The sequence below is a fragment of the Ranitomeya variabilis genome, chromosome 7, assembly GCF_051348905.1.
Source record: "Ranitomeya variabilis isolate aRanVar5 chromosome 7, aRanVar5.hap1, whole genome shotgun sequence".
In the NCBI taxonomy this organism is placed as follows: Eukaryota; Metazoa; Chordata; class Amphibia; order Anura; family Dendrobatidae; genus Ranitomeya; species Ranitomeya variabilis.
This window is the reverse complement of record NC_135238.1, coordinates 210,520,639-210,538,735: the sequence shown is the minus strand read 5'-3', so window position 1 is coordinate 210,538,735 and position 18,097 is coordinate 210,520,639. Positions and strand designations below refer to the sequence as shown.

At 40.2% G+C, this 18,097-nt stretch overlaps 1 protein-coding gene across 1 annotated transcript in view; it reads right to left on the bottom strand.

Annotated features, from left to right (window-relative positions):
* Positions 1-17,421, bottom strand: part of SLC38A11 (solute carrier family 38 member 11) — a 43,821-nt gene extending 26,400 nt beyond the window's left edge. Inside the window, exons 1-7 of the mRNA XM_077275150.1 lie at positions 16,845-17,421; positions 16,632-16,752; positions 15,311-15,385; positions 11,393-11,527; positions 9,141-9,206; positions 7,414-7,520; positions 6,147-6,226 (exon numbers count right to left, since the gene is read on the bottom strand). Coding sequence (XP_077131265.1) covers positions 6,147-6,226; positions 7,414-7,520; positions 9,141-9,206; positions 11,393-11,527; positions 15,311-15,385; positions 16,632-16,752; positions 16,845-16,931 — 671 coding nt within the window. The 5' untranslated portion in view covers positions 16,932-17,421. The remainder of the gene's footprint in view (positions 1-6,146; positions 6,227-7,413; positions 7,521-9,140; positions 9,207-11,392; positions 11,528-15,310; positions 15,386-16,631; positions 16,753-16,844) is intronic.
* Between the last annotated feature and the right edge of the window lie 676 nt (positions 17,422-18,097).

Sequence of the window (18,097 nt, the reverse complement as noted above, 5' to 3'; positions counted from 1 at the left end):
TAGCCTAACAGGGCATATGAATAGGAGATATTCTATTGGGACATCTCAATGTTTTGTGCTTCGTCAGAAACTAGCGATTTTCATTTTCTTTCATTTCACAATTAAAGGGGTTTTCTGGTCAAATAATATTGATAATTGACATTGTTGGGATAGGTCATCATCAAAATAAGATCAGTGGAGGTCTGATACCATCACTTCCACTGATCTGCTGTGATAAGCACCGACAGTGGTCAGATGTAAGCATGTACACTCACTGGCCACTTTATTAGGTACACCTGTCCAACTTCTTGTTAACACTTAATTTCTAATCAGCCAATCACATGGCGGCAACTCAGTGCATTTAGGCATGTAGACATGGTCAAGACAATCTCCTGCAGTTCAAACCGAGCATCAGTATGGGGAAGAAAGGTGATTTGAGTGCCTTTGAACGTGGCATGGTTGTTGGTGCCAGAAGGGCTGGTCTGAGTATTTCAGAAACTGCTGATCTACTGGGATTTTCACGCACAACCATCTCTAGGGTTTACAGAGAATGGCCCGAAAAAGAAAAAAAATCCAGTGAGCGGCAGTTCTGTGGGCGGAAATGCCTTGTTGATGCCAGAGGTCAGAGGAGAATGGGCAGACTGGTTCGAGCTGATAGAAAGGCAACAGTGACTCAAATCGACACCCGTTACAACCAAGGTAGACCTAAGAGCATCTCTGAACGCACAGTGCGTCGAACTTTGAGGCAGATGGGCTACAGCAGCAGAAGACCACACCGGGTACCGCTCCTTTCAGCTAAGAACAGGAAACTGAGGCTACAATTTGCACAAGCTCATCGAAATTGGACAGTAGAAGATTGGAAAAACGTTGCTTGGTCTGATGAGTCTCGATTTCTGCTGCGACATTCGGATGGTAGGGTCAGAATTTGGCGTAAACAACATGAAAGCATGGATCCATCCTGCCTTGTATGGAGCATCTTTGGGATGTGCAGCCGACAAATCTGCGGCAACTGTGTGATGCCATCATGTCAATATGGACCAAAATCTCTGAGGAATGCTTCCAGCACCTTGTTGAATCTATGCCACGAAGAATTGAGGCAGTTCTGAAGGCAAAAGGGGGTCCAACCCGTTACTAGCATGGTGTACCTAATAAAGTGGCCGGTGAGTGTATGTATGTAGCTCTATTCAATGTGTAGCAGCCACTGCTTGGTCCTGGAGAACAGCTTATATTGCCTTGAGTAAGGGTCCCTTTCCACTTGCGAGGAAAACGGACGCGTGCAATCCGATAAAAAATCGGATTGCACTCGGACCAATGTTAGTTAATAGGTGTCTTTTGATTTGCGATTTTTTTCTCAGCCGAAATCGGACTGAGAAAAATCTGGATCGGCTGAGAAAAAAATCGCAGCATGCTGCGTATTGCTGCAATTCTCGGACGAGACTCGCCAATGCAAGTCAATGGGTGCGAGAAAAAAATCGCACAGCACTCGCACCATGCGAGTTCTGTCCGATTTTTACGCACCGGTGTCCTTTGAAAAGCCGGTAATTCAGCGCGGTGTACAGTAAAATCACACTGACAGGTTAGAATAGAGTAGATATATACACATAGAATGTGTATATATACATATATATATGTCAGTGAGACACCTATATATGTATATTTATATTTAATGCAGCACTAGATAGCATTAAAGCCGCTAATTCAATTGCCGGCTTCTCATTTCTCCTGCACAAACCCGACAGGATATGAGACATGGTTTTCATACAGTAAACCATCTCATATCCCCTTTTTTTTGCATATTCCACATTACTAATGTTAGTAGTGTGTATGTGCAAAATTTCAGCGCTGTAGCTGCTGAAATAAAGGGTTAAATGGCGGAAAAAATTGGCGTGGGCTCCCGCGCAATTTTCTCCGCCAGAGCGGTAAAGCCAGTGACTGAGGGCAGATATTAATAGCCAGGAGAGGGTCCATGGTTATTGGCCCCCCCGTGGCTAAAAACATCTGCCCCCAGCCACCCCAGAAAAGGCACATCTGGAAGATGCGCCTATTCTGGCACTTGGCCACTCTCTTCCCACTCCCTGTAGCGGTGGGATATGGGGTAATGAAGGGTTAATGCCACCTTGCTATTGGAAGGTGACATTAAGCCAGATTAATAATGGAGAGGCGTCAATTATGACACCTATCCATTATTAATCCAATTGTAGGAAAGGGTTAAAAAACACACACACACATGATTTAAAAGTAGTTTAATGAAATAAACACAGCGGTTGTTGTAATAATTTATTGCTCTCTCAATCCATCAGCAACACCCTCGCTTGGCAACATAATAACCGCACAAGATACATACCTTCTGATGTCCGATCATGTCCCACGAGGTAATCCATCTGAAGGGGTTAACTAATATTACAGGCACGAGCTGCGATAAACCACTCACTGGTGCCTGTAATCCCCCGGGTGCTGAAAGGAAAGCAGGATCTGTACTTACATTGAGTCGCGGTGAGGCGCCCTCTGGTGGATGTTCTCATAAACTGCAGCCTGGGAACTTTTTCCCACGCTCCAGGTCATATGAGGACATCCACCAGGGGGCGCATCACCGCGACTGAGGGAAATGTAGGTCAATGACCTACATTTCATTCATTCGCAGGGGAATTACAAGCACGGAGCACAGCTGCATTTGCAGGGCTCCTGCCTGTAATATTAGTTAACCCCTTCAGATGGATTACATCGTGGGACATGATCGGACATCTGAGGGTATGTATCTTGTGCGTTTATTATGTTGCCAAGCGAGGGTGTTCCTGATGGATTGAGAGAGCAATAAATTATTACAACAACCGCTGTCTTTATTTCATTAAACTACTTTGTAATCATGTGTGTGTGTGTTTTTTAACCCTTTCCTACAATTGGATTAATAATGGATAGGTGTCATAATTGACGCCTCTCCATTATTAATCTGGCTTAATGTCACCTTCCAATAGCAAGGTGGCATTAACCCTTCATTACCCCATATCCCACCGCTACAGGGAGTCGGAAGAGAGTGGCCAAGTGCCAGAATAGGCGCATCTTCCAGATGTGCCTTTTCTGGGGTGGCTGGGGGCAGATGTTTGTAGCCGGGGGGGGGCAATAACCATGGACCCTCTCCTGGCTATTAATATCTGCCCTCAGTCACTGGCTTTACCGCTCTGGCGGAGAAAATTGCGCGGGAGCCCACGCCAATTTTTTCCGCGAGTTAACCCTTAAATTTAATAGCTACAGCGCTGAAATTTTGCACATACACACTACTAACATTAGTAGTGTGGAATATGCAAAAAAAAGGGGGATATGAGATGGTTTACTGTATGTAAACCATGTCTCATATCCTGTCGGGTTTGGGAAGGAGAAATTAAAAGCCGGCAATTGAATTAGCGGCTTTTATGCTATCTTGCGCTGCATTAAATATAAATATACATATATAGGTGTCTCACTGACATATATATATGTATATATACCTATTCTATGTGTATATATCTAGTCTATTCTAACCTGTCAGTGTGATTTTACTGTACACTGCGCTGAATTGCCGGCTTTTCAAAGGACACCGGTGCGTACAAATCGGACAGTAATACGGATGTCATACGGATGATGCGATTATAAAAAACGGATGATGCGATTAAAAATCGCATTGTACTCGCATGACACTCGCATGAAAATCGCATACGTTCCATCCGTTTTTTCGGTCCAGATTACGGACCGTTTTTTATCTCGCAAGTGGAAAGGGACCCTAAGAGCTGTACCTGGAAATGTATGTGCAGCAGCACCAAGATGTGACTGCTACATATTATATGGATCTACACAGTGCAACTCCGTTCCATGTGTTTACATCCATTCTCTGTCAGAACTTAGAACAGCTGAGTGGTGGGGGTGCCAAATGTCAGACCCCCACTGATTTGATGTTGACAACCTATTATTTGGATCCATCATCAATGTTATTTAACTGGACAAATCCATACCTCCCAAATATACTGGATCTAGCAGGATAGTGCTGAATTTGGAGAGCCGTCACTCTGTCTCGGTGGGTTGGGGGCATGTCCTGACTTCAACTATATCTGTGTCCTTAGAGCACAGATACAATTGAACGCAACGATGGAGCAGAGAGCGGTCAGATCCATGCGGAAAATTTCAGTCCTTATAAAGACTGATGGACTATCAGTCATGTGACATTATCAGGTCACGTGAAGTGACAGTAGAAGCAGCTAGGCAGTTGAGGAGCAGGTATGCAGGCAAGTGGGATGCTTGTATGAGGTCCGGTAAGTGGACTGTCGGGGCATCATGCTGTATGTGGGAGGTATTGTAGGGGGAATCATAATGTATGGTGGAGTTGTGGTGGGAATCATACTATGTCTGTGTGGGACTATAAGGGTAACAAACTAAGTGGGAGGAAATTAGGGCATTATTAGTGTGTGGGGGAATGTACCCTGGGGGCATCATACTAAGTGGGGAGCTGTGGGTACCAACATACTGTGTGTGGGAGGGTACTGGGGTGTTGTACTGTGTGGAGGTGCTGTGAAGGCATCATACTGTGTGGGGGCATTATACTCCGTTGGGAGTTGTGGGGGCATCATACTGTGTGTGGGGGCTGCTGGGGTATTATACTGTGTGGGGTGTTGTTAAGGCATCATACTGTGTGTGGGGGTACTGGGGCATTATACTGTGTGGGGGTGCTGTGAAGGCATAATACGGTGTGGGGTCATTATACTGTTTTGGAGATTTGTGGAGTCATCATAGTATGTGGGAAGCTGTGGGGCCATCATACTGTGTGAGGGAGCTGCAGGGACATTATAATGTGTGGGGGTGCTGTGAAGACATCATACTGTGTGCGGGTACTGGGGCATTACACTGTGTGGGGGTGCTGTGAAGGCATAATACTGTGTGGGGGCATTATACTGTGTGGGAGGGGTTGAGGGCATCATACTGTGTGGGAAGCTGTGCAGCCATCATACTGTGTGTAGGGGGCTGCTGGGGCATTATACTGTGTGAGGGTGCTGGAAAGGCATAATACAGTGTGGGGGCATTATACTGTATAGGGTGGTTGGGGGCATAATACTGTGTGGAGACACAATACCGTGTTGGAGGGCTGCTTTAGGGGCATCATACTATGTGGGAAGCTGTGGTGGTCATCGTACTGTGTGTGGGGGGGTTCTGGAACATTATATTGTGTGGGTGCTGTGAAGGCATTCATAATGTGTTGTGGGAATCATATTATGTTTGGGGGCTGTATGGGCATAGTACTGTGTAGAGTTGCAATGAGAAATTGGATTCTGCATTATACTGTGTGTGGCACTCACGGGGCACTATACTGTGTTTTTTGTGCCATGGCAGTAATGATAAGGGTATTTCACTGTGTGGAAACACTAAAGGGCTTCACTATGAACAATATTCCTATGTGGACACATGTAAAGGACAGGGAGAGGTTGGGGAAAAGACTTAACATAAAATAAAAATTTCTGTATGTGTCCCTCTTTAGTAACTTTCAAGATTTAGAGTTGTGCAACCACTGCAACATATGTTCCAGGATTGTCCTTGAATTTGATGAAAAGTTTGGTTCTTTTCTTAGGAAATAATGATTGTTTATATCTGACAAAATAATTCTCAGTATGTTATATTTCCATGACAACAAGGACACCATTGCTGATACTTTAAATTCTATGAATGTTTTCAATTCTGAACGTTTTGCAGAAAACCGAGCATCTTTATAGTGCTGAAAAACTCAGTAAAAGAGATCATTTAAGGATAGAAACTCAGGAGAAAAATAAAACAATTCGCACATTTACAAATATTGGTTTTGGAGGAAAAGACCCCTCAGTCCTCATTCCGGATTAATGCCCTCAAACCATCCACGCCACTTTTAGACGGAGTTCACATGAACTATAGCCCACCAACCTGTGACCAGAGACAGTGTTGAATTTGCCAGGATCGGATCTGAAAAATTGGGGCAGTCATGTCAAATTCAGGATTATTGGCAACTATGAACGTCAAATTCAGATAAAGAAATCTCTACATTTCAGCCAATAAATCCATGTAACCTATGATCCCTGTACTGTCATATAAAATATTACAATGTCTTGTTTATTGTAGGAAGTTACATGCCGATATTCAATGTATTAATTTCCATTATGAACAAAGTGAAGACTTACATTGTCGCAGCTAATGATGATGATCGAGTGATAACTATCAGCAGGACGATTACTGTAAAGACTAGGGACATGAGAGAAACCTACAGGGGGCAAAACATAATCAATCCAAACTCAGATTACATGGACTGACACCATTACATTGCACTTTGGTAACAGATATTTGGCATTTGAAAAACTGATTTTCTGGAATTTTTTATGTCGTCCACTCTAAGGGCTAGATAGTTTCAAAATTTTAAGGTTACCAAAAGACAGAAGTTCATTGACTTCAACCTATGACTTAACCTTTTGATCCAGAGGAAGGCTAGGCTTCATAGGAGTATCAACATAGCTGACACTGGAGACCTTCCCTAGGGCACAGACAGCCATAACGACAGCATTGGCTCAGAGGTAAGAGTGGGTGTAGAGATGACAGGGACAGAAGATCATCTCTATCTAACCGCTTAGATGGTGTGGTTGAAATTGACCGCCACATCTAAAGGGGTTAACATGCATGGTCCTGAGAGAGCTCCAATTGTAGAAGTTACAGGCTGTTGCCAGCTGTATAATGCAGTTGGTACCTGCCATGTATGGCGAGGACTCAGCTCCTAGGCCCACCCTATAAATCAGGACCCCACAAGGGATTGTCTTCTTTCATATACTACCTGCAGGATTTTACCCCGAGTACATAGCTGCAAAATGATGGGAAACTGGCACCAAGTGTTCCATTTTTGTTGCCGCACCATCACAGGAAAAATAAAGAAATGCATATTATCCATTAAATGCAATAGACTGCTTTTGTAGGGTGTGGATGTGCCAGATCCTCAGGAAGGAGCAAAGTTCTTTGCAGCCACACTGGTTAATGTTTAAAGGTTTTAAACTGGGACCACCATCAATTAAGTCAGAACTCCATAATAAGGGGAAGATTGATTAATATATACAGACACCTACAGTACATTAGTTTTAGTATCAACCTTAAGGTTCCATACACGTTAGACAAAAGTTGGGCAAAACCACCAATATGGACAAGATCGACAACAATCTAATGTGTATAGGAGCCCAACTAATGTCGGGGAATGTCAAGGTTCAGCAGCATTAATTTTAATGCCAGACTAATTTGTTCTTCAAGAGATAAGCCACTGTCAGAGCTGTAACTAATTCTGGTAACAGAGAACTGCAGAGGAACCTTTACTAAGACATATGATCTTTGATGATTAAGAAGCTTGAATATACACAACTCATAAAGACTTTCAGCAAGAATCATAGTTCTATAAAAGATGTATATCAATACCTTTCCTAGACGTTGCATGTTTCTGTATAATGCAATAGGAAGAGTGATAACGACCGTAGTGCTCAAGATAGCAAAGCGGCGGTCAGCAAGTATGCTTCCTGGAGTAACTGCATGCAAAAAAAGGTCAGAACAAGTTTTATAATTTGAAATGTGCAGTTTTTTTTCTTTAAACTTTAAAATGGTATAAAAAGCTAAGAAACTAACTATATGTGTGAGAATACACATCAGATTATACCACCATAGCTAAGGGCAGAAGTCACTATTTTTCAGCTTAGTATCTTGCCCTGCCTGTTCTGCACCTTTGTTTTAATACCGCCAGTGTTTGGACTGCAAGATTATAATTTCTGCTAATTCCTCTCCCGACTCACATACATTGCCTCTATTTATAGTTGACTGTCTGCCTCTCTAATAAAAGGTAGAGCTGTCATTACCCCCTATCTAGGACATAGATCTGCTCTTGAGACGCTGCCATGTTTTCTGTTGCACTCCGATTCATTTGCTGCCCAGCATGTGAAACACAGTCCTTCCAGAAACAGAGTTTATATTTGACGTATACTTTAGGTTCTTTAGTTACAGCAGTTTTACATGTGAGATTTTCTTCATACTGGGTTCTGTCTTGGTTTTCCAGTCATAAACTACATACTTATTATAGTCTATGGTGCTGCTCACATGTCTGTATTTTTCTATAGACCGATTTGTCTGTAAAAAAAACAATCAAACTTATTTTGATCTGTGTTGTGGATCAAAGTCGCCAATACAAGTCAATGGCCTCGTAAAAAAATAGGCAGCACATGGATGTCATCTATGTGCTGTCCGCACTACACTATTTAATGGGTAGGAGAAGCAAAGACATTTTTAAGAAATCAGCCTTACATTGAGAAAACACTAACGGGACTTTATCATGGGGGGGAATTTTTTAATTGAGTCTTAATTGAGGTGACGTTGTCATTTTTTGCACCAAATTTATTGAAGTGACTCACAATATTTCATCAATTTTGGGGCATCGTAACCTTTCGGGATCAATCGAGCTGTGCCAGAGTTTGTTATTTTGTGAGGCTAGCTGAAGTTTTTGTCAATACCATTTTGGGATACATACATTTTTTATATGTTTATTTTCTTGTGTTTTTGGAAAAAGGGGGGTGGTTTATATTTTTAAAATATTTTTTTACTTCATTTTTTGAACCTGTGATCATATGATGTGGCGGGGTAGCTCAAAAAATTGATCAATTATTTGCTAAATGTCTCATATTTGAACTACAGTTAGAATTCAGTAGGTGCATGTGCACCATTTGTATTGCGTTCTGACCATTAGCAGTGCTGGCTTCTCTGTTTTTTTTTTTCTTTGTGATCATATGATAGCTTCTTTTATATACTAGAATACCTCAGTATGGCAGTATAAAACTAGGCTCTCAGTCTCGTAGGAAGCTTTTGGACATATTTATATATTCTGGGATGCTTTTGGTTGCATTCCCTTTTTTCTGAATGTTTTGTTAGAATTTTTCTGCCTTTATTATAAGTTACAACCAAATGTTATTTTTTTTATAAACACATAGAAAATCATAAGCTTTTAACACATCATAGGCGAGTACAGACATGAGGGAAAAGTTCTTAATTTTTGAACTATTCCGCAAATATAATAATATTCCACAGTTTCTTCACATGTGATAGACATCTCCCCATAAAATCTCAGGGAGGACATGGCAGTTGTGTTGTTCAAGGAAACTCACCTCCTGGGATTCTTTGAAATATTTTTGGCAAGATGTCTCCTGTGATGATATTGTAGCTGATCATTGCTGAAAAGTATTGAAGGCCACCATTAATAGACAAATCATTTTCATAGATCCTTTTAACCATTCCTAGAGTTTCATTGCAACTGATTAAAACTTTGAGCCAATCACTTTCCACAGATGATCACCAAATACCTAGAGATCAGCAAATCGATTCTCAGGACCCTGATCCAGCGACCAAGTCAGTAGTCCCTGGCAGGTGGACCCTACAAACCATGTCTTACTTGCCTGAATCCCTGGTGCCTCGTCTCATTTCTAGGCCCAGTCTGATGTCACACCAGGCTTTCTAATTAGAAGAAGCCCTAGGGATGCAAGAAGGTAAGAGGCAGTTCACAGGACTCCCATCCACCAGCCATGGACTAATGATGTGGCTGCTGGACCAGAGTCCCAGGGATCTACTCTCTTATCTTTACAGCTACCCAGTTAGCCATTATTGATATGTCTTGTATGTACATACCTTAGAGAATGAGGCAGCAATGCCAGAGTTTGTTACATTTCCTCGTCAACGATGAAGCTGGTACAAATATGTCTCCCACTACCTTGTTAACCTTTGCTCGAATTCGGTTAAAGGGGTATTCCAAGATATGTATATTATATACAATGAATGAGGTCTTGATGCACGCAGCTTTGAGTGGAGAGGTGGTCGGAATTGTCATATACATATTGCATAGACATCATAAGATAGAGTATCGCAAAATCATATTTTTTTGCAAGGCTGGCCATCTCTCGCTCCACTCATCAAGGGATATGCCATGCCTAGAGGAAAGGTATTTTTCCATATAAACAATATATGTGAGCAGTTTACACAACACTTACTTGTGGTCAACATGTAAAAGGTGAACTATCGCTTGAGTATATTGTTGAGCCTGAACAGTCGATTCATGCTGCCTGCACCATGGGCAGCCGGTATCAGTCACTACCTCTGTTTTTGCAGGCAGCAATGCTTGACTATGAAATCCTGCGGCATTTCAGGGAAAACATACTTCTAAGAGCTGCCCATAAATGATAGGACTAGTTCAAGAGGCAGGTCCTCAGTGGCTTCTCCCTGCCCCAAGTAGGGAGAAGCCGATGGGGACCTTTCTCAGACTAGTCATCCTAGTCGCATCGTCAATTTACCACTTTTAAAACTTGTTTTTTTTTCTAAAACATTACTGCAGTAACAGAGTTGGTCCCCGATTCATGCTGACCTTGGATCAGGCCGTATAAATCTGCAGTCGGGTTCTCTTTAAAGTAATATATCAGCCCTCAACTGATCTTTTTGAAAAGCTCATCATAGAAAGATAATGAGAAAACTCTATAAAATAAATATACATGTACGTCTATTTTTTTAATCCTAGAGGAACATTTTAGGCAAAATTGCTTAAACTGTTATGACTTGTGCAAAGACTGAGGGGTCAGAGCATGGCATAAGAATTCTGTTTGTGTTGAGCCCTGACCCCTAAATACCTGCACTGGACATAGCACAGTTTACCAGTGTTGTGTAAAGTGACCCTATAGAGGAATTGTCACCAGGTCAAAAAAGGGTTACCGGTATTTGTTGCTCTTATTTTATTCCCGGTGCATTTTTTTATACCACCATACGGTTACAGAAATATGGACCTCATATTTAGCATTCATTTTTATGGTCTTTATAAAGGGGCATTGCTTATAAGGTAGTTTAGCCGAGCAGCCTAAGTCACGCCCCAGAGGATCCTGTGAGCAATGCCCCCTTTGTAAAGACCATGAAAATTAGCACTGGATAAAAAGCCCCAAATCTCTGGAAACGTTTAGTGGATTTAAAAAATGTCAAAAAATGTTGTACGGTGGGGAACAGTGAGAATAAAGAATGGCAGTAACTGGCCACCTCTGACTCGGTATCAAGTCCTCTTTAAAGAAGGAAAAAAGTTCTTCTTCAGCTATTTCTATTGATATGTCATTGATATGTTATTTTTAGGGACCCAAAAGGAAATGAATTGAAGAAAAATGAAAGTGAAATAAATGGTTAAAGGGAAGTGCAGGATATTTGTTGTAAAATATCTCATAATAATATAAATTTAGTAATAATTTTATTTACATATCGCCACCGTATTCCGCAACACTTTACAGTTAAAATTGCTTTCGATTATAATAATATGATTAGAAATTGATTTGGTTTTCATATCTTTAAATTTATTTTTTCCTAGATCAAATGACTGAAACAAAAATAATCATACCAGCAAAGGGATATAAAAACTGCAGCAGTGACACCAGCAGATATCCAGGAGATCCGAACGTCCTGCTGACAAGTGCTTGATAAGTGCTAGTGCCCGACATCTCACCTCCCCTAATCAGCAGTATCATCGAATAATCTGCAAAACAGATGGTGAAGCGTAATCTGTTACATACGTATTCTGTATAGTGCGGCGGCAGGAAATACAAGCATTTCGGCACTGTAATACTGCATCATCGGGACCAGGGAAAACTTTTTTGCTTACTTTTTTTGTGTAACTAAAAGTTTCCTATTTTTTAAAGCAATATTCCCATCATCTGAAGTCACTTTTGAATAGTCGGGGGTCTGACTGCAGCCGTCATTAATCCTCAGAATGAAGAAGTCACAGCACTAGTTACTTGGTGCTGCTGATCCTGCACAGTATTTCCCACAGAGACGCCTCCTGCTGCGATAGGAACGACTGCACAGCCTCATCCTTTGTCCTTGATCAGTGTAGGGGGCACATAAAGTTCCCAGTGATGGCCTAACATTACAAAAACTGAGACTCAAGAAATTCAACACAAATCAATTTGCTCATCACTATATAGAAGAATTGTAGGAATTTGCTGAATATGAAGAATTCAAACAATTCGCGATACACTTGGTGGTAGCGATACACATGGCGACACCAATTCCTCCTCTAGGTCTTCCTGTATTAATACTTTCTATTTGGGAGGTTATACATTGCAGTTTACTTGCAACAAACACTTTGGGCTTTCTTTCTTGTTATCTGCCTTTATCAAATTGCTGGAATTATTGAGGATACAAGTTATATTATATGTATTGACTAATTATTGTTCATCTTGGGGGGCCCCGAGTACCTTTATTTTGTTGCCTGTTGGTGGGGTTTATTTTAGACTATTATACCCACCCATATTTTATTTGTGTATATTTTTAAATGTTTGTCATTGTTTGTCTGTGTCGATTTATTAGTTAACACATTATTCAAATCTATAGATGGAGTATATGTCACTCTGTATAAACATACAGTACCAATCCATGAATCAAATAAGGAAAGAATCCGGCACACTAGATACTGAAAGTAAAGTGATTTCAACGAGAACCAAAATCCAGAAAAACAAAATGACGTTTCGGTCAACAAGACCTTCTTCAGACTTTGAACACTATTACATAGGTGAAACAGCGCTGTGTATTAAAGGGATGTGATGCCCAGGACAAAATCACATTTTCTTGCAACATCAGGAGTGGCATATTCTTTCCACATTTTACAAATCATTGCCTTTATATGGTTGTGCACTATTTTTCCCCTTGTGCAGCCTTTTTTCATCTTTTTTATATAATAACCTTTTGCACAGATGTTAGCACCCTTCTTATATATTATTGCTGTGCCCACCATGTTTGGTTGGGTGCAGGGTAATTGCACATGATGACGCCATATTTGTTATCCCTTAGGTGACCACATTTTCTTACTGGTAGATTGCTATTTTTTATAATTGTCACATTCTACCACATTTTCTTCCTGTCCTGTCACATTATTATTTTTATACATTTGTTACAAACTTCCATGTTTTCTTGCTTGGACAGTAAGATTTTTTACATGTGTAACTTTACCATGTTTTTTTCTTAGCACATTTTTTTTATGTTTGTTACTTTTTGCTGTTTTCTTCCTGACACAAGATTTTTTTTATATATCTTTCACTTTTTGACATGTTTACTTCTTGGCACATTAAATTTTTTTTATATTTTTCCTTTTTTGCCATGCTTTTTTTCCTGGCACATTGCTATTTTTTTGCATTTGGCACTTTTGCCATGTTATCTTCATGGCACATAACTATTTTATGTATTTGCCATATTTTTTATATGTTTTCTTCTGGCACATTTCTCTTTTTTTACTTTGTCACTATTTGCCATGTTTTCCTTCTGGCTTTTTGTCACGTTTTCTATTTTGGCACATTACAAATTTTTTACATGTTGCTTTTTTTGCCATTTTTTTTGGCAGATTAACTATTTTTACATTATTTATTTGCTCTTTAACGTGAGACTTAACAGCCATTAATTAAAACCCTTTCAACAGAGTAACATTTTTAGTTCCAGTCCCCTTGTCTCCACTGTCTGTTGCCCTGGGGGTCTACAAATGGAGAGAAGACCGGGATCTGTTCCTCTAACTCATTTATGGCAAGATAATTTCTCTGAGAGATGTTTGTGCAGTACACCATAGAGCTAGATAGCCCGAGAGCAAAACTCAGCTCTGAGATAAGCAGCAAGCAATATCTATGTATATATTCTAAAATGGAGGAAATGACAGCATGACAATCAGAAGGCATCTCACCAGAGCATTCCCAGTGTGTTTTATGTGTTCATTACTCATTACATGTGTATTGTGCATGTAGGTTGTGCGAGCGCTAAATAAAAATAAGGTGTGGGATCCCCAAACCATCAGCCATAATTCGTGAGGGAGCCTAGCAGCAAGTGTTCAGTTTCTCAGCAGCGCTACAGTCATGGTCAAAAGTTTTGAGACTGACTCAAATTCTGTTTTTCACAAAGTTTTGCTGCTTCAGTGTTTTTAGATCATTAGTCAGATGTGTCTATGGTTACTGAAGTACAATTATAAGCATTTCATACCTTTTTAAGCTTCTATTTACCAATACATCAAGCTTTTGAAAAGTCTCAATGTCTACAATGTTGACCCTTATTTTTCCAGACTTCCGAACTTCGCCATGGCAGCTGAGTCTTAGCTTCTGGGCAAAATTCTGACTGATGACCACGTATTCTTGTCTAACCCATTCTTGGAGTTTATCAGAATTTCTGTGTTTCTGTTTTTCCTCCCACGTTTTGAGGATTGACCACAGGTTCCCAATGGGATTGAGATCTGGGAAAGTTTTTTTGGCCATTGACCCAAAATTTCCTTTTTTTATAATCTACGAGCCACTTAGTTATCACTTTTGCCTTATGGCATGGTCTCCATCATGATGGAAAAGCATTGGGCATCGCAAAATTGATCCTGGATTGTTGGGAGAAGTTCCTCTTGGAGGATGCTTAGATCCCATTCTTTATTCGTAGCAGTGATCTTAGGCAAAATTGTGAGTCAGTTTCATCAGAGAAAATAACTTGTCAGGAAGTACAGGGATTTGACTTTAGAGGACTGGGGTAAAGTTATTTTCTCTGATGAAGCCTCCTTCAGAATGATGGAGACTACATCACAGGGCAAAAGTGATAACTAAGTGACTTTGAGAACAACAGGGCCCATGGACAGAAAATTCCCCAGATCTCAACTTCATCGAGAACCCAAGGTCAATCTCAAAAAGCAGGAGAACAAACAAAAAAATTGTGATTAGCTCCAAGCCCTGATTGGGTAACAAGGTGTTGCCATTGGTCAGGATTTGGCCCAGAAGCTGTTTTCCAGCTGCCAGGGCAAATTGCAAAAATCTTGAAAGATAAGAATAAACGCTGTAAATATTGAGACTTTGCATTAACTTGATGTATTTGTCAATAAAAGTTTTTAAAAAATATGAAATGCTGATAGTTGTACTTTAGTAGCCATAGAAACATCTGACTAACAGAATGAAAAACATTGAAGGAGCAAAATTTGTGAAAACTAAAATTTGTGTCAGTCTAAAAAGTTTTGGCCATAAAGATAGAGGGGATATGAAGCAGCAGCCACAATAACGGACTTCTCAACTTATAGGAATTCACCACCTCCGCTCATTTTCCTCCTCCTCAGCAGTAGGAAAGTAACACCCAAAACACCCGCAACCTTGCAGAGTTCAAAGAAAAGATAGTCTTGAATTTTCATTTCTTTGGGAATATATATATTTATGAAAACCAAAATATTTTAAAGAGATTTTAACTAAAAAAGACATCTTAAGTGAGTAAAAACCATTATTCATTTTTTAGAGAAGAAATCAATTCCATTTTTACCTACCGGTAACAAAGGCCACTCCAAACAAAAGTAAAATTCCCAATGGCAATCCAGCCAATTTCATAGAATACGGCAAACCTAGTAATATAAAATGCATACAAATCGATTAGCATGGGTTAATGGGACTTTCAAAATCACAACCAGATGCCAAGAAAAATATCCACATGATAATTTTTGGATGCGTCATTGCTTTTCTGATTCAAATCATGCCCATATATTATATTTTAATTACATTTTGTATAACATTTAACAACAATGGCTAATTTGCTAATGCCTTAACTATAAAATTTGGCACAAATTACACCGGCACCACTTTTTAAACATGTAATAGACTTCCCATTTTTAAGACTGGGAGACCAAAGTGTCAGATGTCGCATGTTAATGATAACAGTTTGCACTAATTGCAAAAGATTCTTTTTGAAAATTGCATCTTTTAAAATATAGTAATCAAGGCACTCCCCAATGTGAGAAAAGAGCGTGAGACTAGTGCGACAAATGTTGCATGTTCATGTAGAATTTTGCGCAAATTGTGACCAATTAAAAACGGGTGAAACATAAATGTATTTGTTCCACGTCTCCTGTAGAACAGTTGTAGCCCATATAGAATAGACCACTTTTTTTTTTTTAACTTTTATCTAGAAATTCAATTAGAAATATGTCGCACATCATGCCAAGAGGTTAATCACACTCCCTTTACTGTCTTTCTTTTTTCAAGGTTAGTTGTAAATGCTAAAAAATGGTTTAATAACTGCAGTATAAAAAAATGATAAAACTGGCATAGTCATTTAGGACAATTAAATGTTGCAATTTGACCAACAATATTTTGCAGCAAAACGCACGGATGAATGTCTGCCTTTTAGCCTTCTCGATAGGAAGGGTAAATCTATATTGCCATCTGTAATGACCTGGATAACGGATATTAGATATATATTTATATATTTATATCTTTTTATTCATTTATATATATTTATATATATATATATATATTTATATCTCCTATATGTTTATATATTATATATGGGGTGTAAGTATTAGGTTTCTCAAAAACCAGGTGTCTTAAAGGGCCTCTTGGAGCTACCATCACTTTTTTGGGCACAGAATAATAAATGACATTTACTATTTCGAAGACCTGGGGCAAATTTTGCATTGGAGTTCAGGGGCCTTTTAGGTAACATGGTACCATGGCTGCTAATCCCCTGCTATAACTTGGAGTTTTTCTTAAAACATGGTTTGTATTAAACCAATGAATGAGAATAAGTGGATCTCCGGGTGGATGCATATTATTCTATCAGTATAAACTGCATGCGGTAGTAGATGATCTTACCGATCATTCCTGTGCCCAGGATGGCATTGATTAAGTTGAACCCTGCCCAGAAGACATTACTAGAAAACTTTGTATCCTTCTCATCCTCCTCAATCAGTAACTGTCCATCGTCTACATCAACCTACAGCAGAAAATGATGGAAAAAGTGTAATATGAATATAATAATAACCTCATTGTAGTAGTCATCATCTCAGCGGTAGTCATCGTCCGTACCTGTTCCAGCCGGCTGTTTGGTGTCATCTGCGCGTTCTTCATTCTTGATGCTTCCGTTTCCTGGTTATTTTTCTCTGTTTTCGGCATCTTGTCCTGTTTCACTCCAGTTTATCATCATGTGAGATTCAGCAGGGATAGAGGTAGAGACGACAGCGGACTGACCCGTCCTATATACTAAGCCTTAAAGGCAATGACTAAAAGGATGACTGCCAATAAGAAGGATGATTGACGGTCACAGAATCCAGCAGACAAATATTACCGGGCTCAGATTATTGATAACATGTAACTTAATAAACAGACATGGGACCTAAAAGACATTAGTGGCTACTTAACGTCATAAAACATGTTCTGCTGCTGCCAGCAAATAGGCTCCAATAACAAGACATAAAAATGAGGAGGAACAGCAGAGCTTAAGATGTCAATGCACCGGGGCTGAGTTGGTCATTTTGCTTGATGCACCGTTATATCTCATAGTCGGACTTTTACATTGCATTAAATTGTAAAACTCAGCTCTGCTACATCTCTATTTGAGCGGTGATGGTTGGTATCAATATGAAGAGGAAAAACCCTGAAATAGTGTAAATCGTTTCGTAGGGACATTATGGTCTTTTCTTCGGTCCCTTCTTCAGTGAACGTCCAGACTCCAGACTGATCTCATCCTCAATGTTGATACTGTAATATGCAAAAAAGACAAAATTGGGCTTTGTACGAACATACCCTCAAAGTCACAAATCTTTACTAAACTAACGGCTTAATATTACATATGAGATAAGGCAAGGGTCGAGCCCTGACATCTTCGCCATCAGAAGTATCCCGGGGAGCAGGGCGAGCTAGGCCGCCCCCTAGTGTTAGGGACAGCAAAGGAGCCCCTGGTCCTGCGTCACCCGACTGTGCATCACACCCCTCGGGTTATGGTTCCCATTTCACAATATATATCTTGTGTCTTGTGTCCAGTCGGCCCGAACTGTCCTAACCTCAAAATATCATGTGGGCACTAGTGACTCCCTGTCCAGCAACCAAGCTTTCCTGAAGCCCACCATCATTTCCTCTTGCTCTTCCCCAACCAGCCTCTTTCTCTTAGGATAGAATGAGACATGGATTCCAATGCCTCTTCCGGGCCATAGGCCCCAGACCGTCCAGAGATCTCGGTACGCCCTCCTGCTGTTTAGAAGCTTTGTACTGTTATGGCCCATTGCAGCTTGTACTTGAACTTAAACCTTGCCACTGTCTGAGACTCTTGTGAACTCTCCAGA